The 23,418-nt window shown below is 43.9% G+C and overlaps 1 protein-coding gene across 1 annotated transcript in view; it reads right to left on the bottom strand.

Annotated features, from left to right (window-relative positions):
* The window catches only part of LOC111151645 (carbonic anhydrase 10), a 528,900-nt gene that overhangs the window by 471,141 nt on the left and 34,341 nt on the right, over nt 1-23,418 (bottom strand). Inside the window, exon 2 of the mRNA XM_022509773.1 lies at nt 21,955-22,029. Coding sequence (XP_022365481.1) covers nt 21,955-22,029 — 75 coding nt within the window. The remainder of the gene's footprint in view (nt 1-21,954; nt 22,030-23,418) is intronic.

Genomic DNA, 23,418 nt, shown 5'->3' with positions numbered 1-23,418 from the left:
AATAGCTAAAAATAAAATGACTGATAAGACCAAGTGTTGATGAGGATGTGGAGATACTGGAACTCTCACACACTCCTGGTGGGAATGTAAAAACGGTACAGCCATTTTAAAGAAAATAGTCTGGTAGCTTCCAATAAAAGAAAATACACTTACCAAATGATTCAGTAATCCCTCTCCTAGGTATTCAGCCAAGATAAATGAAAATATATATTCAGACAGGGACTTGTACATGAATATTCAGCGCAGCTTTATTCCAAACAGCGTAAATCTGGCAACAACTCAGATGTCCTTCAGTAAGTGCATGTGGGATATTAGTATAGAATAAACCACTCTTTGGCAACATAAAGAAATGAGCTACCAATACAGTCAACAATGATGAACCTTACATCATGCTAAAGGGAAGAAACCATGCACAAAAGACTCTATATACCTACAATCTACAGTTCCAACCTACAATCTATAGTTCCATCAATATGAGCCTCTAGAAAAATGTAAAATTATATTGATAGAAAGCTCCCAGTGGGGCATCTGAGTGGCTCAGTTGGTTAAGCAACTGCCTTCAGCTCTGGTCATGATCCCAGAGTCCTGGGATCAAGTCCCACGTTAGGTTCCCAGCTCCACGGGGAATCTGCTTCTCCCTCTGACCATCTCTTCTCTCATGCTCTCTCCTCTCTCTCTCTCTCAAATAAATAAATAAAATCTTTGGGGAAAAAAGAAAGAAAGAAAACAAGAAAGAAAGAAAGCAAGCTGACCAGTGGTGGTCAGGGACCAAGAGGTAGGAGGAATAAATCAGCCAATGACAAAGGTATCCAAGGAAAATTTTGGGATGATAAAAATGTTACATATCAAGATAGTGGTATTAGTTACAGGGCTGTATACATTTGCCAAAACTCATGGAATTATACATTTAAAATCAGAAATTTTTACTATAAAATTATATCTCAATAAAAGAGATTTTAAAAAGACTATGAGATTTTCGAAGTCCTGAATTTCACATAGCATTTCTAAAAACAAACAAACAAACAAACAAAAAACCTCAACACCACCTCCTTTCCCACAATTCTTCTGTTAGAATAGAAGCTGTATTTTTAGTAAGCTTTTACCATAAAAGTAATGTCTGCTAATTTTTAAGCAATTAGAAAAATACAGAAATATAAAGAAAAGAAATAACCCCATCAACCAGAGATGTACATGTTTTTTCATTCTGCCATTTTTCCTTCCAGGGTTTTGCTTATATAGTTATGACAGAGTATAAAAAATTGAATGATACTATATATTTGATTTAATATCTTGCTTTTATTACAAAAACTATAAAGTTAAAACTTAATATATGGTGTTTCTTTTCCTGGTCAAAATATGTAGTTCATAAGTGTTTATTATTAAAAATAAATTCCAGTTAGAAAATATGTCTTATGGTTAAAAAAATAAATACTGTGTTAATAAAATGAAAGCCTGAAGAAGTTCCATTTATTCTTATTTGGATGAAAATAAATGAGTTTTCAGTTCTTGGTTCCCATTTATAAACTGATATCCCCACCCCACCTCCCAAAATCCCTTTTTAACAATTTTGTTTCTTTTCCTGAAGCATCTGAGAGGCCATTTGCTCAGAGGCAAACTGTGAGGCAGGGGGTCGGGGTGGTGGTGTGGGGAGCAGTCTTGCACAGAGTTCATCCAACCTGCAAATGGCTTAACTGGGGAGTCAGCCACTTGGCATCCCTGGTTTTAGTATATATTTGGGAAACACGTGGAATAAATCACTGCATGCTGTGAATGCATCTGGGAAACGAATCATTCCACGGGAAAGCCAGGCAGAGGGACTGTGCTCTTCAGGTACGACTCAGACAGGGAAAAGCAGCCAAGAGGGTGAGGTTGCATCTGGTTATGGACTACTGTGACACTTTAAAGCACCAACTGTTGGCCAAGCACAGTGCACACGTTCTAGAAGGTGGTGGAAAGATACAGACAACCTGCTTTCTGAGACTTGACAATCTGCATGCACAAGTTCCCATAATATTTAGAACCCAGTGACTGCTATAAAAGGAACAAGGGATATTTAAGGGTTCGGAAGAGAATCTGATCAGTTCCTGCTGGAAATTATGGAATGGTGAAGGGAGGACGAGAATACTGGGGGATGAGTCAGATTCCAACCAGCAGGAGCAAGAACCTCCGGGGCGTGCTAGAGTAGGAAGAGAGATTCTAAATATGCTGGAAGGCATGACAAAGTTGCTAAACCAAGAAAACCTAGGGTGGACTCAGGGAATAGATAATTAGTCCTGGCAGAAAGCCACAGCTCCATGCTGGGGAATTGTGATGGATGAGATTGGAAATTGAGGCCAGATTACAGGTGCCTTTGGATACTGGGAGAGGCATGTAAACTTGATTCTGTAAGAAATGCGAGGTCACCGAAGGTTTTTGATCTAGGAAATAGTAGTCTGTGGTTGTGCTTTGGTTAATCTGGTTGCAGTGGGAGAAAGTGATAGGAGCAGGAAAAAATTCAAAACCACCTAGGAGTTTATCATAATATTCTTTTTTTTTTTTTAATTTTTTAAAAAATTTCTTCTCAGTGTTCCAGAATTCATTGTTTATGCACCACTCCCAGGACTCCATGCAATACATGCCCTCCATAATACCCACCACCAGGCTCACGCAACCCCCCACCCCTCCAAAACCCTCAGATTGTTTCTCAGAGTCCACAGTCTCTCATGGTTCAACTCCCCATCCGATTTCCCCCAACTCACTTCTCTCCATCTCTCTTAAAGTCTGAAATTCAAATGATACAAGAAATATAATGAAATGACAGATATAAATTATTTTTGGAGTTCAAAATCTGTGGGTTTAGGCAATAGATGAATTTAAAGGGGGAAGAGTTAGAAAGAATCAAGGTCTACAAAGCCAACATATATCCATCCCCACCTTCCACAGTCACGGACGACCAGGTCTCACCAAATGCAGGTGAGACAGCAGGGTGCAAAGAGGCACCATGGAACAGTACTTAAAGAGGATAATTCTAGACATAGTCTGCCTGAGTTTGAGACCTGGCCCCATCATCTACTAGCAGTATGACCTTGAGTGCAATGTTAAACTTCCACATGCTTCCATTTCTTTATTTGCAAAATGGAGATAATAACCATCACCACTTCGTGGGACGGTTGTGAGGAATGAATGAGTTAACATTTGCAAAGTTCATTTCCAAAAGAACATTTGGAATCATGCCTGGCACAAAGTAAGTGTGGCATAAATGTTTGTTAAGACCTACAAATGCTCATGTACTCCTACACGAATGTGAGTTGTCATAGAAGGTGAAACCGCTTCCACGGCTGCCCATCTCCTGAAAGGCTGGCTTTTCTCCATGTCTAATCTCCTGTCTGTGAGCTCTATTTTGTCTTTAGGCAGTCTCATTCACTCCATAGCTTTTAAATACCATTTGTATGTTGGCAGGAGGCAAACGCATATTTCCCCTCAGACATCTCTTGCCAACGTGTTGCCTCCTCTTGAGTGTTTCGTGAGCGTGTAAGAATTAGCATGGCTGAAACAGAACACTGGATTCTCTCCACTCCAGACCTGCCTCTCCCACGGTTCACCAGCTCAGATGACGGCTCCACCATTCACTGGATCAATCAAACTAAAAATTTAAGATTCATGCTCCATGACTCTCTTCCCATCCAGTCCATCAGAATGTCCTGTCCACACTACCTTCAGAATGTTCCCAGAATCAGCACAGTCACCTGTGCCTTTACTCCTGCCTCTGCACTTTCTAGCCACCATGACTTTGCACCTGCCATTTTGCAAGACTTTCCCTACGTCCACTCTTGCTCTCTTCTAGTCTACTCTCCCCACAGTAGTTAAAAAGATTAAAACAAAATATATCATTCATGCAGTTCCTCTGTTTAATACTCTACTTGTTTACTACTGAGTAAAGACTTACTTATTTAAAGATTTCATTTATTTATTTGAGAGAGAGCACACAAGCAGAGAAAGGGGCAGAGGGAGAAGCAGACCCCCCACTGAGCAGGGAGCCTGACACAGGGGCTCAATTCCAGGAACCCAGGATCATGACCTGAGCCGAAGGCAGATGCTTAACAGACGGAGCCACCCAGGCACCCCCTGAATAAAGATTGAAATTTCAGTTCCTTACATGGCCTATGAGCCTCTTATTCTGAATTTCTATTCTTTTTTTATGTTGCTCTGTACTTCAATCCCATCACTGGATTTCTCTACCAGGCTCCAATGTGCTGAACTCTTTGCAACATCAAGGACTTCCAATGTTCATATTTCATCTTGTTGTGACCTTCTTATCTTGCTGGTTTGCTGGCCAAATTCTACTCAAGGCTCCCCTAAAATGACATTTGCCCAATAAGGCCTTCTCACCCTTATTTCCTTTGTGGACTATACCATACTTTGTAAAGATGTATTTTTGTCATGTACTTATTTGATTGATATCTTTCTCCCTCACTATTATAAGCTCAGAGAGGGCAAGGCCATATTCTTATGTTTACTCCTATATACCCAGCCCCCTTCCAGTGCCTAGACAGAAAGATAGTTTTCAACAGGAAGGAGGGATGGAAGGAGGCAAGGAAAGAAGAAAGAAAGAAAAGCATTTACCAACATTGATCAATGGTCATTAATTTTTGCTTCTCTGAAACGCAGAGGCATTCAAATAATGGGAGAACTGGAGAGAAAGAACTAGTTTAGCAGGTAAAGAGGACTTATCCCAGTTTTGGCTCATTATCATTTGGGGCCTGTGTGTTCATTCTCTCCACCCATACTTCCCAGATATAATTACAGAAAAGGTATTAGAAAAGGGATAACTATACAACAACTCCAATAAAAATGAATGAGTACCATTTGCGGGACCAGGAATTAGGAGGAGTTTTCTGAAGATATCAAGCAGATAAGGAAGGATAAATAACTAAGAGAGAGAGAGAGAGAATAAACTCCTTGCAAAGGTAACAGTCCTCCTTTCTACCTTTTCACTGGCTTCCTGGAGAAAGGCCAACCCTCAAAGGGACAGGAAGCAGGAGCTGGCCAAACACAGGGCCAGGATTAGAGTATGGCCTGTGGAAGGGTTCAACTGTTTTGGCTGCTCTTCCTCTGTCTTTGTGTTAAGGTTGGTAATGGCATTTGCTCCTATGATGAAGCCATGAGAAGGCGGCCCCTCCAGGGAAGCAGACATCAACTGTGTGGGGTGGGGCAGGTAGTGGCGGCAGTGGGGGTCCTCCCAGCATGTACCTAGGGCCAAACAGAGAATCTGAGCAAACCTAAGTACCTTCAGAACCACAAAGCCAGTACAGAGATGAAACATATGAGGGCCAACTCTGTAATAGCATAAGCTATAATGACACACACCATGCCCTTCAAAGAAGTACTTCCTGGGGCACCTGGGTGGCTCAGTCAGTTAAGCAAATGACTCTTGGTTTTGGCTCAGGCTATGATCTCAGGGTCCTGGGATCAAGCCCCATGTCAGGCTTCACACTCAGTGGGGGAGTCTGCTTGAGATTCTCTCCCTCTGCCCCTCCCCTCCCCTCTCTCACTCTTCCTCTCTCTCTTTAAAAGTAAATAAATAAATTAAAAAAAAAAAAAAAGAAAAGAAAAGAAAAGAAAGGTTTCCTGACTTTGGAGGCTGAGATTCACCAGCTTGTCATTTCATCAACTCTTCCTCTACTTCAAAGAAAGGAAGGCCCATCAGCATCTTCCATTTTGACCCCCTCATTCAAGGTTAGAAACTTATCATAGCAACCGGTGGGCATAACTGCTGAGAAAACCACACCAGTTTCCAATACTAAACCACTCAGTCCTTTGTTTAAAACATGAACACAGGGGCGCCTGGGTGGCTCAGTGGTTTAAGCCTCTACCTTCAGGTCAGGTCATGGTCTCGGGGTCCTGGGATCGAGCCCCACATCGGGCTCTCTGCTCAGCGGGGAGCCTGCTTTCCCCTCTCTCTCTGCCTGCCTCTCTGCCTACTTGTGATCTCTGTCTGTCAAATAAATAAATAAAATCTTAAAAAAAAACAAAAAAAACATGAACACAGTGCCAACAAACACCAGGCATTTGAGGGAAGTCAACAACATGAAAGAGAAGAACCGTGAATAACAAAGAGAAAGAGCACTGGCGAGAGAAGAAAATATGGGAAAAAAAACTCATCAGTATCCTTCTAGGGAGTTAGGTAGATAATGGATCCATAAAATAAAATCTTCATGAAAAAAGATAAACTGAAAAATAGAAATCATTTTTAAAAATTAAAAAGTGATTGCCAAATTTCAAAGTTAATGAAAGTCCTGTATAAAAGAACAGACACTGCTGAAGGCCAAGGTGAACCACTGAAAGGTAAGTAAAGGAAACGTCCCAGAGCTTTAAATAAAAAGAGAATGAAATGAGGAGAGCAAGCAAAGGATGCAGAAATTGTGCATGGAAAGAAAAGAAAGGCCTTGAAATTAGATCCATATGTTCCCAAACCTGTCCAGAATGTAAGAGCAGAGGGAACAGATGGCAGAAGGTAATCAAAGAAATAATAGAAGAAAATTTTCCTAAAATAAGAAGTGACTTGAATACTAGTTCATTTAGCCAAATTAGATTCAGGGAGCTCTTACTTTTGTCAGAACTCTTCTTAGCATTCATAGACCTGTGAACAAAACAGAAACAAAACAAAACAAAACAAAGAAACAAACAAAAACCTCTGCTCTGTTCGAAACTGGATTACAGCATGCAGAGTGCAAATAATGAAAAAAGACATAACCGTGTCTTTTGGCTATATCCCATGACATTTCTGAACTTCAAGAATAAAGATAATGTCCTAAAAGCCACTAGCAGCTGGGGTTGTTAGGAGACATTTATCTACAAAAGCACCAGACTTCTTATCTTGGACACCACTTGGAAGTTGACAGGAGAGTAATACCTAGAAAAAGCCAAAGGAAGGTGCTTTTGAAACTAAAATTCTATTACAAAAGAAACTATCACTCAAGGGTCAGGGCAAAAGAAAGACTTTTTATTGGACATCTGAGGATCCAGAATACTGATCACTCTTACACATTTATTGCCCCCCCCAAAAGAGCAAAACTTAAAATGGAGTTCAGAAAATTATAAAGTAAATTCAAAAGTATGTCACAAGATATGAGAAAGAGTAGAAATAACCCATGAAGTAAAACTCAGACAAACAAAACAAAAGCCAGTGTGATAGCTGAGCAACATAGAATGTAATCAGTCTGAATTAGAACAGAATGTTAAACAGAACCAAGGAGGATGTCCTCAAGATAAAGTAGCTGCAACCACAAAATGCGTCAATGAAAATCAGTAAGTATATAATATATTGTTATACTGGTATATTATACCAGTTATTATACCATGGCATGTTAAATAATGTTATGATAAAAAGATGTGTTATTTATATATTTTCATCCCAATGAGATGAAGGCAGAATTTCTTCTGATCATCCTGGGTGATATTTTCCCAGGGAAACAAATGCAAGAAAGGGGTGATCTAAATATGAAACATTCTAGAAGGAGGCATGATTCTGGGCAGCTGCTGCAGTGTTAGAACACTCTGGGGGAGGAAAAAAAGAAAACAAAAATCTGCTTTCCAGGAGTAAGGCAGAGAGTCCGAAATAAAATATAATAGAGTGTACAACTGATTTTATATGAAATGCTGGTGATGAGCCAGGAGAGCTGTTCAAAAGCTTGGACAATGAGGAGGTCACTGAGAAAAGGCTAGAACCAGGGCTAGAGATTCAGAGCTGTTCGCACGAAGCAGGTAGCCACCAAGGCCATGAGAAGAGTGAAAAGGGCCAAGGAAGAGGCTCGGGAGCACCATTAATGGACAAAGGATGGGTATGGAAGGTTGCAAAGGAGCCCTCAGATCTAGAACCTGCCGATACAACAATGTGCACTCTTCCAGAAAGAAGAATCATCGGTGATCCAAGCCTGGGCTGAAAAGGAGCCAATGGTATGGCACTTGGCAGGAACTGGTGACCCAGTTCTGGTCGGTGAGGGGAGAAGACAGCTTGCCGGGTAAACTAGAGATAAAATGCAAAAATCATCACAGCTGTCCTGTGGTCCAGTCATAAGGAGGCATGGCGTCCATTGGGAGAAAAAGGAGTCGTGTCCCCCACCCCCGCCTTCCAGCCCTTATCACCACACTGGGACCCTGCCCCCCCCAGGCTGGGGTCAAGGAAAGGGAGTTGTCCCCCTCCTGCTGCCAAATCTCCAAAGAGCCCCCAGCAGGCACTGGATACTTGCGGCATATAAGCCTTTGCTACATAGTTTATCTTTTTGGGAATGTTGCCGAATGTTGTAGTTTGTAACAAAGTCCACAGGCACCTCCCTGTCATCCTTTGGCGGTATAAGAAGAATTCCTGGTTGGGGTTATAGTCTTGCTGCCTTTGATTATCTTCCGCCTGACAAAGAGTATAACCTGAGAGTGAAGCAGCCGGCTGTGTATTCAGTAAACAATCCCATTATCACACAATAACTCAATGAGTAGTATTTACCCTTACAAGGTACCTCTCAACAACTCACTGAGCTGCTTTTCAACAAAGCTATTACCTGTGGCTTGTGATGGTAACCCAGGCATGTCTTTCCAATGGGAGGCACTGCCAGGAGAGGGAGGGAGTGGATTTTCAGCTGGCTGGGATGGCCAACACCATGCATGGGAACCCAGTTAGTTTCACTCAAAGAAACCATGTGTTTTGTGGCCAGAAGGCAGCCACGAGCTCCACTTTGGGGTTGTTTATTCAGAAAATGTCCAGGGGCACCTGGGTAGCTCAGTGGGTTAAGCCTCTGCCTTCAGCTCTGGTCATGGTCTCAGGGTCCTGGGATCGAGCCCCGCACTGGGCTCTCTGCTCAGCTGGGAGCCTGCTTCCCCTCTCTCTCTGCCTGCTTGTGATCTCTCTCTCTCTCTCTCTGTCAAATAAATTTAAAAAAAGAGAGAAAGAAAGAAAGAAAGAAAAGACAAGAAAATGTCAAGTTACTGAACCTAAGGCTGTATATAGGGTCAAACCTAAAGCATGTGAGTAAGGAGTATATATTTTTTTAACTACTCCTTCCTCTGAACAACACAATTACCCTCAGGTACAACTATGCTAATTAATAACAGTATTTCTTTTCTGTAGCTTTAAAACACACAATCAAAAAAATTTCAGCGGTAAAAGCATTATTCAGATTCACTAAAACATTTCATGTCTGAACTGAAAACTGCACTGACCAAACGAAAATATTATCCCTTGCAGTTCCCATTCTGCTCCGTGTTTTAAAATTTCAAGTACAAACAAAAACTCCAAGTAGTCACACAGAATGACGTAGGTGAAGTAATTCACAGTCTGCTTCTTTGTGTTTACAATCACAGCACTGTTGCTGTGCATTTTGAACAAACTGTTTAAATTCAGGAATATGTAGTACTCCGGGGATTGGAGGCAGGGACTGCTCTACCTACCGTGACCTCCACCCATTCTGAACCTGAACCTAAACCCTCAGGACTGTCCTCTAGGAACAAACATACAGAGCTGTGTCCCTGTGTGTCAGAAGCTAACTGAGTGACTGAGGGTTCCTCCAATTACCGTCTGTGTAGGATACAGGGCTCATTCAAAGACAAGTAACCAAGATGTGCCAACTGGAAGATTACATATGTATTTTTAAAACATAACAACAACCCTAGGAATTGTCTAGAGCTCAGACCAACAAACTACTTTCTCAGGAGGAGTATTTCCTCATAGGCATTTGTAGAATTTCTAGCACATAAGGATAATAAGAAGCAGATCAGACTTTCAGGGGATTTCATCATTTGCTAATTCAATTCTCCAGAGAGAGTGCGCCCCTTCCTGCCTACACCCAGTGTGGAACACTGCCATAGAGCCTCCCTGGACATATTTCCAACTGGATAGGTCCTGAAGCTCCACAAGTATTTCCTCTTTCTTTCTTTCTTTCTTTCTTTCTTTCTTTCTTTTTTTTAGATTTTATTTATTTGAGAGAGAGGAAGAGAGAGCACAAGCATGAGCGGGGAGCAGAGAGAGGGAGAAGCAGGCTCCCCACTGAGCAGGGAGCCCCACACGGGGCTCAATCCTAGGACCCCTGGATCATGACCTGAGCTGAAGACAGATGCTTAACCAATTGAGCCACCCAGGCGCCCCCCCTCCAGAAGTATTTCCAAAGTGGTTGATTGGCTAGAGCCAATCAACTGTGCTGTGGTGATGGGACCAGGACCCTGTGTGTGGCACCAGGAAAGACAAGTGCCTCTGAGAAGGCTTGGAGCGAGAGCGATACTTCATATTGGTTGGCTGCAACCCGGCCATCCTTGCAGTGGAATATATGTACAAGCTTCAAATGTACTTGTGTCCAAATTGTTTCTTTTTGCACAATGGGTGACCGTTAACATATCTTCAAAAGGCTTCCTATGCCTTCCTGGATTAGAAGGATGTATTAGGAACTTGGAATAGTAGTACAACCAAGCAGGGCCATTCCTTGCCGGCTTAAATAGCCCAGTGCAAAATTACGGTAACAAAAAGAGCCATACCTTTGTAGTCTTTCAGAGTCGACAAGGCACGTCTAGGTCTAGTGAATACGGTGGTCCCTCATTACCTGCGGTTTCGTTTTCTGGGTTTCCTTTACCTGTGCTCAACTGTGGTTGGAGAGCAGATGGTCCACCTTCCAGCTTATCATCAGAAGGTCCCTACTAGCCTAACCCTATGTCCCATGTCCACGTCATTCTCACTCCACCTGACCACATACACATTCTATCGTCTCACACCATTACAAGAGCACAGCACAGGGAGATATTTAGAGAGAGAGACCACAGCCGCATTAGTTCTATTATAATATACTGCTATAATTCTTCTATTATTAGTTATTGCCAAGAATCTTTTGCTATGCCTAATTTATAAATTAAACTTTATCACAGATATATATATATATATATATATGAAAAAAAATGGTAGATACAGTGTTCAGTATATTCTGCATTTGAGGCACCCACGGGGGGTCTAGGATCCCGCATCCTCTACAGATAGGGGGCAATTACTACCATTTTATTTTTACAGAAATATTGGAAACAGAGGTTTCATTGTCCTAATTTTATAAGTGAGTAAACTCACGCTCTGAGAAGTTAGGCAATTTCTAAGCATCACGCATCTGATACACAATGGGGCGAGACACAAAGCCTGATCTTCAGAGTCCAGGGCACTTTACATGACACAGCTTTCAAGTATGGTCCTAACAGGGGCTGTCATACAAGAGACGCTTGCAAGAAGTTTACAATCTGTTACTTAGTAGTAGGTCAGATTCCATTATGTTTCATCCACCAGCAGTGCCCTTTTCTATCTTGTCGACCTGACATACTCTTTCATTATCTTTGAAGACCCTATGTCAAGAGATGTCTTCATCTGCAAAGCCATCTCTGACCTGAAGGCAGAGCTCACAGTTCATCTTTTTTTTTTTTTTTTTAAGATTTATTTATTTGACAGAGATCACAAGTAGGCACAGAGGTAGGCGGCGGGGTGGGGGGGGCAGACTCCCTGCTGAGCAGAGAGCCCGATGTGGGGCTCTATCCCAGGACCCTGGGATCATGACCTGAGCTGAAGGCAGAGGCTTTAACCCACTGAGCCTCCCAGGCACCCTGAAGGCAAAGCTCATGGTAACTTTCTCCTTTGTCTCTCCACTCAGGTTTCACATCCTCTACCAGGCTAACTGTAATCTCCTATTTGCAATCTGCCTCTAAACTTGTCTGTGAGTGCCTTAAGATTGAGAGCATTATTCTTATTTGTATCCCCAGTGTCCAGCAGGGTGTCTGGCATCTTTCAGGCTCAGAGTAAATTTTAATCTCTACACATCCCAATTTCTGAGAAAAAAATCTAACTAAAGGTATTTATAATTAAGGGTGAGTCCCTGTGGCATCACCTTGCTATGCTGAGAAGAATACATGCATTAAGTTCTATTTGTTTTCACATAGAGACCAGAGATCAGATATCTAGAGACACACTTCCATCACTGACTCCATTTCCAAATACTGACACTGAGAACATAATACAATTATCCTGTGAATGAAATCAATATTCTATTTCTTAATGCTACTAAATGTATCTCTCAAACCAATCTTATATCACATTAGTAAACTTTCAGAGAATATTGGAGACAGCATGGGTCTTTGAAAATAATGCAGCTGAAGGCGTTGGTTTCATACACAAAGAAATCAAAAGCCCGAGATACTAAATGACTGGCCTGAGATTACACATTTGGTGGATGAGCCAAGCCAGTGAGCACTTTGCCATATCCCTTGCTGCTTCCATAACCCAAACAAGAAGATTGCTAACAACAGAAGTGAAGTTTGGGGTAGTGTACTGGTGTGCTTTCTCACCCACTCCCCACTCAAGTGAAGGAAACAGATAAAAGAACTTATACAGTAAGGACTGATTGCCTCCAAGAGCAGAGGGTTATTCCCTTGACCAAATAATATGCAACAGGACTCTGTAAAATACAAGTTTTATATAGAGAAATTAAAATGAATTCTACATGCCAACAGAAAGGTTTGCATACACCTTTGTGGCAAAGAAATTGATGCCATAAAGGGAGATGTCAGGAGGGGCTTGATTTTAGAACATCTATCTTCAGAATTATAATAGATCTGTGGGTTTCGAGCCATTGCTTGTGTAATTGGTTATGACATCAACACAAAACTAATACAGTGACTTTATAGAACACTCATCAAGTGGGGCGTATCAAAGGATGCGGGAGGGTAGGAAGGTTTAGGGGCTGTGAGATTGTCTTCCCTTCAAAGGCAGACTGAGTAGGGTTGGGGTGATCATTCAGTGAATGCCTGAGGGGAGAAGGCCCATGTCCCAGTGTCAACAAGAGCCTGTCCCTTGAAGGTGGAGGAGGAGCTTGGGAAGATGATGGAAAGCAAACACTGAGTGTGAACCAGCGGCCAAAGAGCAAGATCGCCCAATGCAAGGACAAGGGTCTGATTGGGAGAAACATCAGAAGCCAGAGTGTGAGGCCATTCAAGAGATGTCCTACAAGAGATGCTTTCAAGAAGCCAGAGGATAGAAGGGCCAAGGAGAGAGGGGCAAGGGGAAATGGCTGGAAGAGCAATTTGGGGTGGCATCTGGCTGTTGTCCACAGGGAGACTCTCCATGCTGTGCCCCTCCCCATCTCACTGCTTCTTTCCTATTTCCACAAAGGAGAACAATTCCACCCTCCAGCAAGTTGCCCAACCCAGAAGCCTGGGAGTCTTGTAGAGAATCCTTCCCTCTCCCTCATACTTGACATTTGTTATAAATCTGGGAGCCCTGGCTGAGAAATTTGAGTGCTGGTGTGGGGGAGGCTAGCATTGGTTATCACCTGAGCGGACTCTTGAGGGAAAGGCAACAAAAACAATATCTAATCTAAAAAATACTATTTGTCACCTCTCAATCTGAAGATTTATTCTAGAACAGTGTCTACTTCATCTTCAAACAGCATTGATTAGAATGAGCATTTTAGCAGCCTTTTCATTTTAAAGATTTTACTTATTGGGGCACCTGGGTGGTTCAGTTGGGTAAGTGTCTGCTTTCAGCTCAGGTCATGATCTCGGCGTCCTGGGATTGAGCCCCTGTGTCAGGCTCCCTGCTCAGCAGGGAGTCTGCTTCTCCTTCTCCCTCTGTTCCTCCCCCTGCTTGTGCTCTCTCTCAAATAAATAAAATCTTAAAAAAAAAAAAACAAACAGTTTTATTTATTTATTTATTGGGGGGGAGGAGGGGCAAAGGGAGAGAGAATCCCAAATGGGTTCCCCACTGAGTGCAAAGCTCTATGCAGGACTTGATCCCAGGACCCTGAGATTAAGACCTGAGATGAAACCAAGAGTTTGGAAACTTAACCGACTGAGCCACCCAGGCATCCCCATTTTAGCTCCCTTTTACCGTTTCCTATATATGAATGAAGGAGATGCACAGCTTAGTACACAAGAGAACACCCACACTATTTACCACACAGAGGAATGAAGGCCGGTATGCCACATTCCAAGATGGCCTCCAACGTCCTCACCTTCTGGCATACATACCCTCCCTGAGTATGAATCGGATTTGTGTGTAGGATAGAATTTCACTCCTGCAATTAGGTCACGTGGTATGTGAGAGATGAAGGGATTTTGCAGATCTGAATGAGGTCGTCCATCAGCTGACTTGGAGTTGATCACGGGGAGATTATCCTGGATAGGCCTAACTTTTAAAAGAGAGTCCAAAACCTCCCAGAAGAGAAGGGAGAGATTCAAAGGGAGACACTTTCTTCTTGGCCTTGAAACAGTCAGTCATGTTGCGAACTTGGAGAAGGGACAGCCTATAGGAGCTGAGGGCCTCAGTCCTATAACTGTGAAGAATTGAATTCTGTCCAGGAGCTGTGTAAAGTTGGCCCTGGAGGAGAGGCAAAGAGACGGACCCCTTTTGCAGCCTTATAAGACCCTGAGAAGAGGACCCAGCTAAGCCGTATCTGAACTCCCGACCCAAGGAAACTGTAAGACAGGAAATGTGTATCTACTGAAGGCCCTAGTTATATGGTAATTTACTACAAAACAATAGAAAACAAATATTGGGGGCGCCTGGGTGGCTCAGTTGGTTAAGCAACTGCCTTCAGCTCAGGTCAGGATCCCAGAGTCCTGGGATCGAGTCCCACATCAGGCTCCCTGCTCCTTGGAGAGTCTGCTTCTTCCTCTGACTTTCTCCCCTCTCATGCTCTCTCTCACTGTCTCTCTCTCAAATAAATAAATAAAATCTTAAAAAAAAAAAAAAAGAAAAGAAAAGAAAAGAAAAGAAAAATATTGGCACCATCTACTAGAGGGAAGAATGCAGGGAATGCATGACCCCAGGCAGGTCTTCCTGCATCACCCACCACTCCACCATCTGCCTGCTTCCCTGCCCAGGAGGACTTCAGGGAGAAAAGAGAGCTCGCATTCCTTACCAAGGTCTAAGAGAAGCCTGTCTTAAGTAGGGAAAATTTTAGATAACACAGGTAATTAGGTATTGGTGCTAAACCACAGGTGGCTGCCCATAGATATAATTACTGCATCTTCTAACAGTCTTGAGGTTTTAAACCTGCCTCTTCTAACAGTCTTGAGGTTTTAAACCTACCCAGCAAGGCAGACGTGGGAATTTGCATGCTGGGAGAAGTGACTGTCCCACACAGACCACTTCTCCTGGATTTTGAAGAACGTACCAGAGCATGGTGCAGTGGGCCAAAGCAGCCTCCTGAGCCCCGCCTGATCAGAAACGAAGCTTCGAGTTTCTCTATTGATCATTCAGACAGTTAGAAACTCACTGTCATGATCCCTGGGTGCCTCTCCAGATCTTGGAGGAAGAGTGAATTGCTTATGGCTTCTTACTGTCCTCCTGTTGTTCCTGGGATCGTCGTGTAGAGGACTTGGAATTGTGGCCCAAGTACATGGAGGCTCCCAACTGCCTCCAATCTCAAACCACTCTGCTTCTGATACTCTACGTTCTGGCCACAGTGAAGTTTGTTCCATTTCTTACACATGTCATGCCCATGCATACCTCTGAGACTTTATGCAGGTGCACTCCTCCACTGGGAACACACTTCGAAGCCTACTGTACACACTGTTGCTCCCAAAACCTTTCTATATTCCTAAGTGATGAGAGGCCCGGGAGCACCTCTTGTTGTAATGAGGCAACTCAAAGGGGGCTCCGGAATGGCCTCTAGATGGGAGCTCGTCGACAGAAAGACCGAGCCATGGATAGAAGCTTGGAATTTTCAGCTCCCCTCATTCCCCCCAACTTCCCCAGAATGAGGAGGGGGGCTACAAAGAGAGTGAGTAATTGATCACACCCATGTGAGGAAGTCCCCATAAAAATCCTAATGGGGGGGTCTGGAAAGCTTCCTGGTTGGTGAACCCACTCATGTACCAGGAGGGTGGTACAGCCCAGCTCCATGGGAACAGGAGCTCCTCACCCCATGTATTTCTTCATCTGGCTGTTCATCTGGATCCTTTATCATATTCTTTAGTAAACTGATAAACAAAAGTTAAGTATTTCCCTGAGTTCTGAGAACCATGCTAGCAAATTAATCAAACCAGAAGAAGAGGGTGTGGGAACCTCTAATTTGTAGCCAAGTCAGGCAGAAGTCATGGGTAACCTGGGGGACCTACTATGTGTGATTGGCATCTGAAATGAGGGGGAGGGTGGCTGTCTCACGGGACTGAACCCTTAACCTGTGGGATCAGACGCTCCCTCCAAGTATAAAGTGCTAGAATTCAGTTGAATTGAAAGACACTCAGATGGTGTCGTGAAGGATTACTCGCTGTGTGAGCATAACTCCACCCACCTGGGGACCAGAAGCGTCAGAAGTGAAACTTGCTGTGGGAGGAGCAAAGGAGACACAGGTAGGACACGGGAGGTTTTTCCTCCCTACTTGGAGCCCTACTTCCGGTGGTGGTGCTGGGTTTATTTTGATGCTGATGCTCATGATGATTCACACATGGCTTCAAGGAGCAAAAATTCCTCTGTTCTTTTTTTTTTTTTTTTTTAAGATTTTATTTGTTTATTTGACAGACAGAGATCACAAGTAGGCAGAGAGGCAGGCAGATAGAGAGAGGGACGGAAGCAGGCTCCCCGCCGAGCAGAGAGCCCGATGTGGGGCTCGATCCCAGGACCCTGGGATCATGACCTGAGCCGAAGGCAGAGGCTTTAACCCACTGAGCCACCCAGGTGCCCCAATTCCTCCGTTCTGATCCAAGCTGATATAGCAAACGTGGAGCCACTGCTGTATGCAAGGTTTGTGCTATGTCCTGGAGGGGTAGGGGTAAAGGGAGACAAGGTTCCTGCCCCTCGAGGCTAGACCCTCTTCAGAGTCCCCGCTTCTCCTGTCTTAGCTCACATCTCCCTCATCCTGAATCTTGCATTAGCCTTCATCCCTCCCTTGGCACTCCAGTGCATCCAGGGTAAAATCTAAACTGGCAGCTGGTATGGCCTTTGATGCCGGGACTCCTGCTGCCCTCCTCAGCCCTAAGTCCCCCGAGTTCTCCTTGCACAGTGAGCCTCTCTCTTCCCAGCCTCCAGGCCTTTGCCCACCTCCCTCCCCTTTCTGAAGCATCATTTCTTCCCTTTCTGCCACAGCACAATCACACATGGTACCCTTGGGGACCCAGTTTAGGCACTGCATTGGAGGGGAAGCCCTCCATGCTCTCTCAAAATGGGCAACCCCAGACACCCTCCATGGGAATCCTGGCAACGCTGTCATGTCATGGATAGTTACCTATCTCTGGCTCTCTCACTATCCTCAGCATCTTGGGACCACAGTGGAATGTCCTTTGTGTCTTTTTTTAAAGATTTATTTATATATTTTAAAGAGAGTGCACCCACGCACATGCAGGGGGAGGAGCAGAGGGCGAGGGAGAGAGAAATTTTAGCAGTCTCCGCACGGAGCATGGAGCCTGATGCGGGGCTCGATCTCATGACACTGAGACCAAGACCTAAACTGAAACTAAGAGTTAGCAGCAGCTTAACCAGCTGTGCCATCCAGGTGCCCCCTTTGTGTCATTACCCACCAAGGACGAAGCAGAAAGGAAGCATCTGGAGAAAGCCTGCTGGATGAGTGAGTTTAAGAGGTCAGGTTCAGCACCCTGAGAGCAAGCCTTAGGAGGTGATGACGGAAGAGAGATTCTCCACCTGCTCTAGGGTTTCATAAAGTTCTAAAAACATATACCCCAAGTGTCATGATTTAAAGCTTTCAAACAGAAGCAAGCCTCTCGACTCTGACGTCCTAGTCTGAAAAGAGAGAAAGTCCCCATTCCAAACACAGCCAGACACGTGAAGCAGGTGCTGGGCTGAGAGGCCCCTTTTTACTTTGAGCCACTGTCTCTCCCACAAGACTGAAAGAAGTCAGAGGCCATCTCTTTTTTAAAACCCCAGCTCCTAGCATAGTGCCTCCTCTATAGAGAATGCTGATTCCCCTACTGTTTTGGATAAACGGAATGTGAAAAGACAGTATTTGGCACAAATTTTTCTGAAATGTGTTAAATGTGTATATTTATGCTAAATGATAAATGTGTTATCTACATGTGTGAAAGAGAGATATACTTTAAATGTCACTAAACAAACCCTATGCCGAATCCTTCAATAAAATGATTAACCCAGCTTTGGGGTTTGGTCTTTGGGTTTGTTTTTTAGAGTTTTTGTGGGTTTTTTGTTTTTGTTTTTGTTTTCCTCCTCACTATCTTAGTATAGGTGCCTGCCATCTCTTACCTGAATGATTTAAAAAAGAAAAAGAAAGAAAAAAAGCTCCCTATGAATCCTTGTGCCTCTGATATTCTTTTTTTTTTAATATTTTATTTATTTGACAAAGAGAGAGAGCAGCAGACGGAGAAGCAGACTCCCTGCTGAGCAGGGAGCCTGATGCAGGGCTCCAACCCAGGATTCTGGAATCATGACCTGAGCCAAAGACAGATGTCTAACAGACTAAGCCACCCAGGCACCTCTCTAATACTCTTATCAAAAGGAACTACATCTCCATTACTATAGCCAGAGCTGACTTTTTATTTTTTTATTATTTTTTAAGATTTTATTTATTTGACAGAGATCACAAGTAGACAGAGAGGCAGGCAGAGAGGTGGGGAGGAAGCAGGCTCCCTGCCGAGCAGACAGCCTGATGCGGGGCTTGATCCCAGGACCCCGAGATCATGACCCAAGCTGAAGACAAAGGCTTAACCCACTGAGCCACCCAGGTGCTCCCAGAGCTGACTTTTTAAAATACGCATTTGGTTATGTCTCTCCAGAGGTTAGTGAGGTCTTATAATTCCTCCATTCTCAAAGGGAAAGTAAGTTCTTGAACACAAAACACAAAGACTCTCATGGCCTGGCCCCTGAGGACATGCTGGCCTCCTCATGCATGACCCCATGGTGCGCCCTGCTCTGTAGATACTCTCCACACCCACCGTGCATTTCCACCCCACTCTGCCAGTGCAGTTCCCTCCAATACTGTCCACCTTTTCCTCCTTCTCCACTGAGAACCCTGAGTCTGGGAGAATGCTTTGTTTGGGCTGCAAGGAACAGAAAGCCTGACTCAAAACACCACCAACAGTAGGAGCTCAGTTGTCTCACGTAAGAAAATGAGGCCATTCCATGGTTAATTTAATGCTAAGGAAGCCGCACAAGAACTACATTCATTCCAAGTTTCATCTTCCTCTTTAGATGGTGGGTTCACCCTTGAATCAGAACCGTGAATCAGTCACCTCTTGATATCAATAGCCCCAAGCATGGTGCTTCCCATCGCGGGGGGAGGGGGGGCGACTCTACAGGTGCTTTGAACTGACCAAAGGGGGTTATTCTGCTACTAAATCAACCTTGTGCTTGCCATGGCTAAAGAAATCCTCTATCTCTAGGCACCACAAGCTTTGTTGAAATCACAGATTCACAACTGTTACGCCAACTTTTTCCTAGATATTCTTGCAAAGAACTTATGAGGCAATAAAACTTGCTCAAATAGTCTGGTCATACAAAGTCCTCTTCTTTAAGAGAAAGTCCCGGTGGCAAAGCAAAGAGCACTCTCGACCTTATACTCTGCAATGAGAATAAGAGATAAAGGGTCCACGGTTCGCCCTGAGCACCAACTCAGATAAAGGAGGTCATTTGGAATGTGTCAGAGGCTAGAGCCTCAGGTCCAATTACTTAATTCAAAAATTCTTATGACTCCTCTCTTAACAGAGTGGAGTACCCCAAAGCTTAAGAAGTAAAACCATCAGATACCAGGCTTCTTTCCCAGGAGGCCAAAGGGCCTTTGGGACCATTAAAGGCAGAGGATGATAAAGTCAATTCTCAGTTGGCCACTGCCTAGAGACCAGCTGATCTCACCAACCCAAGGAACAATCACTGCTCATCTTCCGTGTTCCACGCATCATAAGAGACCCTCACTTACATTATTAGGTTTCCAGTTAATAGCTCTCTGCCTTTGCCCAAGCAGAAAAGTAGCAAACATCCAATTGTACTGCTATTCATAAAATAATAACAGTAATACCCAGAACGACTGACTTGTACTCACACCATGGGTCAGACATAACCATAAGCACCTTATCTTGCGTTCTATAATTTAATCCTCACAAAACCTCATAAGGCTGATTGGGTCCTTATCTCCATTTTAACAGATGAATAACTGAGAAGTGGTAGGCAAGTTGCGGACAGAACTACCAGGAGGAAGCCGTAGGACCCCCACTCAGCACCCGGTGTGTCTGACGCGAGAGCCCACACTGCCCGTTTTATACATATTATCTCCCATGAAGCTGGCAAAGAGGGAAAGTTCAGCTTTTTTTTAAATCAACACATAAAAGGAAAAATAAAACTTTTCCTGCGGCTGTCTCAGAACCAACAACCAAATCAAAAGTGGGCTTTGGACACGTGTAGAGAAGGGATGTGCCAACGGAGGGGGAAACATCAAAAATAAAATGTGGGGCAGGAAAGCAACACTTTGCAGGGTTTATTCAGTTTTATATCCACAAGCACTTCAGTCACTACAGAGGATATTCTTAGTTTGAAAAACTCATGATAACCTGGAGGGAATGCCCTTTGTGGTTCTAATTCCACAATTGCAAAGCATATATGTATGAATGCGGTTTCTGGGACATTTTGAACTTGAGAAGCGGATTCCTCAGAAAAACAATGAGCATGCCATCCACTGGCAAGGGATGTCCCCAGCTGTTAAGGATAAAATGCTATGTATCTAGATCAGGCCACATGAATATAGCTTGTGACAATCAAGTTGTTACAAGGTTATTATTAGAAACCTGATCATTTCTGGGTGAACTAATCAAGACCAGTATCTATGCCCACTGGGCCAAGGAATAAATGTGCCAGAGTAAATTTGTACAGTTAATAATCTTAATTTATGAGGCTATTCGGCAGTCAGCTGGCCTTTTCGTGGGTTGCCCACCACACCTTCACCAAGCTGCTCTCCTCCTACCGGAAAGCCCGAAGAGCATGGGTTACTGTCCTAGAGTTCAGCTGAGAAAGTGATGATGCTCGGAGGGGTTTAGTAACTTGCTGTGCTCTGCACAGCTGACATTAGGAACTCCATAGAAGAACCAGAACATAACAGCAGCCAAGGTTGAACAGGGTTGAGCTGGGGACGTGGCTCTTCCCACCTGCCACCAAGTACCAGGATCTCCACCGACCCGGGAAGCTCTCCGTGCTTAGCCCCTAAGTGAGGACTCCATACCGACTCCTCCCATGTGCTGCATTTCTTCCCGTCCCACATCTAGTCAGTTAAAAATACTTTGAAATATCTCACCCGCCTTTCCATCCATCCTTCTCCTTAACATTCTTGTTTTTTTTTTTTCCTCTGGCCTCTCTTCCCCACTAAAGTCTGATACAGCAGAAGGGGGAGGGCTGTGATTAAGGTCAGAGTGGTGGGGGGCCACAAGGACCCTCCAGGCTTCCTTTGACCCTAAAGCCATTGTATGTTTCTGGCTCTAATTTGCCTTCAGTTCTCTCCCCTACCCCCATGGTGACAGCATGCACTCCAGCCGTTATTTTTAGCCCATGCTTGGCCCAATCTGCTGAGTTCTGACCACAGATGCTACTCAAGTGACATCAGTGACAGCATGCATCCCAGCAAGCTTCACTGTCATGGTCAGCCTTTCCAGACTTCCTGTTCCATTAATGTTAAAAAAAAAAAAAAAAAAAAGGCTCTTTCTTATTTAACGAAATTCCAACAGAGCTTCAACCCTTAGTTCTCCACAGCCCTCCTGCTGGCAGAGCCACCTGTAGAGGGAAAGGCCTTGGGACGTAGGCTCCCATGGAGCAAGGGGGTCTTGGTGAAATTGCCACTCTAGAACAAACTGGCCTTTGATGGAAAAGTCTTATATCCACCACGTACAAGAGACGCTGCTGCTCCTTGCAATGCCTTCCTTGCCATGCAGCAAAGGCAAAATTCTGGAAATAATATTATATTTCATTCAAATTCCTTCCTTAAAAAAATAAAAGAATATGAATAAATGTGTATTTACCTGGAACAAAGCTTCCCTGGACCACCTCCTTGTACGCCCACCAGCCTTCATGGATTTTTGGTGAATTCTGTTGAGCTGTATAGGGGAAAAAAAGGGGAGAGACACTGAGAGGCTAGCCAAGGATCCCTGTGTTCTGGCTGTGGAAGAAGAATGAATATACATCATACAATAATCTTCTTCTACCCACAAGTTATCCTACAAAACGCAACAGCCACCCTCCCTCTCCTTTTTTTTTTTTTTTTTTCAGATAGATTATTAACCTGGAAATATCTTGTCATCGCATTTTTATCAAAAAGCACTCAGGAGATTTCTATTGAAGGGAAATAGACAGTAATTATGTATTTAAGTCTATTTCAATTCCCCTGTCACTTGTCTCTACCTCCAACTCATCTCTTTTCTACACCTACCCAAGCCCATGAGCACACACACACACATGTGTACACACACACGCATATACACACAGCCCGCACTGGGATCGAGGAGAGGAGGCTGATCCCATCCACAAGCCAGACAAGGGGTGCAGAAACCCTTTGGAATGGAGAGGAGGTAGGGCATTTGCTAAAAGGGTGAGGCTAGAAGAGGGAAGAGCTTTCCTAGGGCCCCTGGAAAATGAAAACAAGAATATGAATCATCATGGTGAGAGTTTTTGCCATCATAGGGAGAAAAAGGGGAAAGCCCAAGAAATTGGAACATACATAGCACAGGGATCTGTGAGCTCCTGCAGATGGGACCTCAGGATAATCTTTGACCTTGATGACAGCTGGTGGGCGATTAGGGTGATTCTATTACAAGTGGGTATCTGCCCCACAGTGCTGGAGGCAGATACATTTGTGTGGATGCTTCCACTACTGATCCGCATCCACATGTCAACTGTCAGTCCCACGGGAAGAAAAAAAGGTAACTTCCACTGTATTTGTAATTCAGCGGGGATATAGCTAATGTTAAACCTTGCTTTGCATTGCATTTCTTTAAATTTTGTTGGTTTTTTTTTTTTTCGGTCTCCTTCAGATGCATCATTCTCAGTGAGAGAACATGGTTCAAAATAATGCGTTTGAAAGCACAGCTTTGCATAGACAGAGGATTTACCAAATTCCTTTAGATTCTATATGAGTTTCCATCGCTTAGCTCCAAAAGTCTCCCATAGTAGGGGGAAGATATTTTTCTGCCGGGACTTTAAGGGCACTGAGGCTAGCAGTTTTGTGATGAAGAACGGTTTATGACACAGGATGAGTGAAAGAGAAACCCACTTCTTCTGGAGAGGGCAGTGGGGTTTGAGGTATTCAGACACAAAGAGAAGAGGGAAAAAGACCCTACTCAAGGTTCTGGAAAGATATCCTGCTCCAAGTTGCCCAGCGCAAGTCTAGGGCTTGGGACGCATCAAAGGACAATGGGTTACCCAGGATCCTATTTCCATGTGGAATGGATAGAGCTCCCACAGCCCTTGAGGACAATCCTAAAGGCAAC

This window comes from Enhydra lutris, unplaced genomic scaffold (assembly GCF_002288905.1).
Source record: "Enhydra lutris kenyoni isolate GAN:26980312 unplaced genomic scaffold, ASM228890v2 scaffoldscaffold26, whole genome shotgun sequence".
NCBI classification, from domain to species: Eukaryota; Metazoa; Chordata; class Mammalia; order Carnivora; family Mustelidae; genus Enhydra; species Enhydra lutris.
Note: the sequence above shows the minus strand (reverse complement) of the source record. Positions and strands in the feature narration are given on the sequence as shown.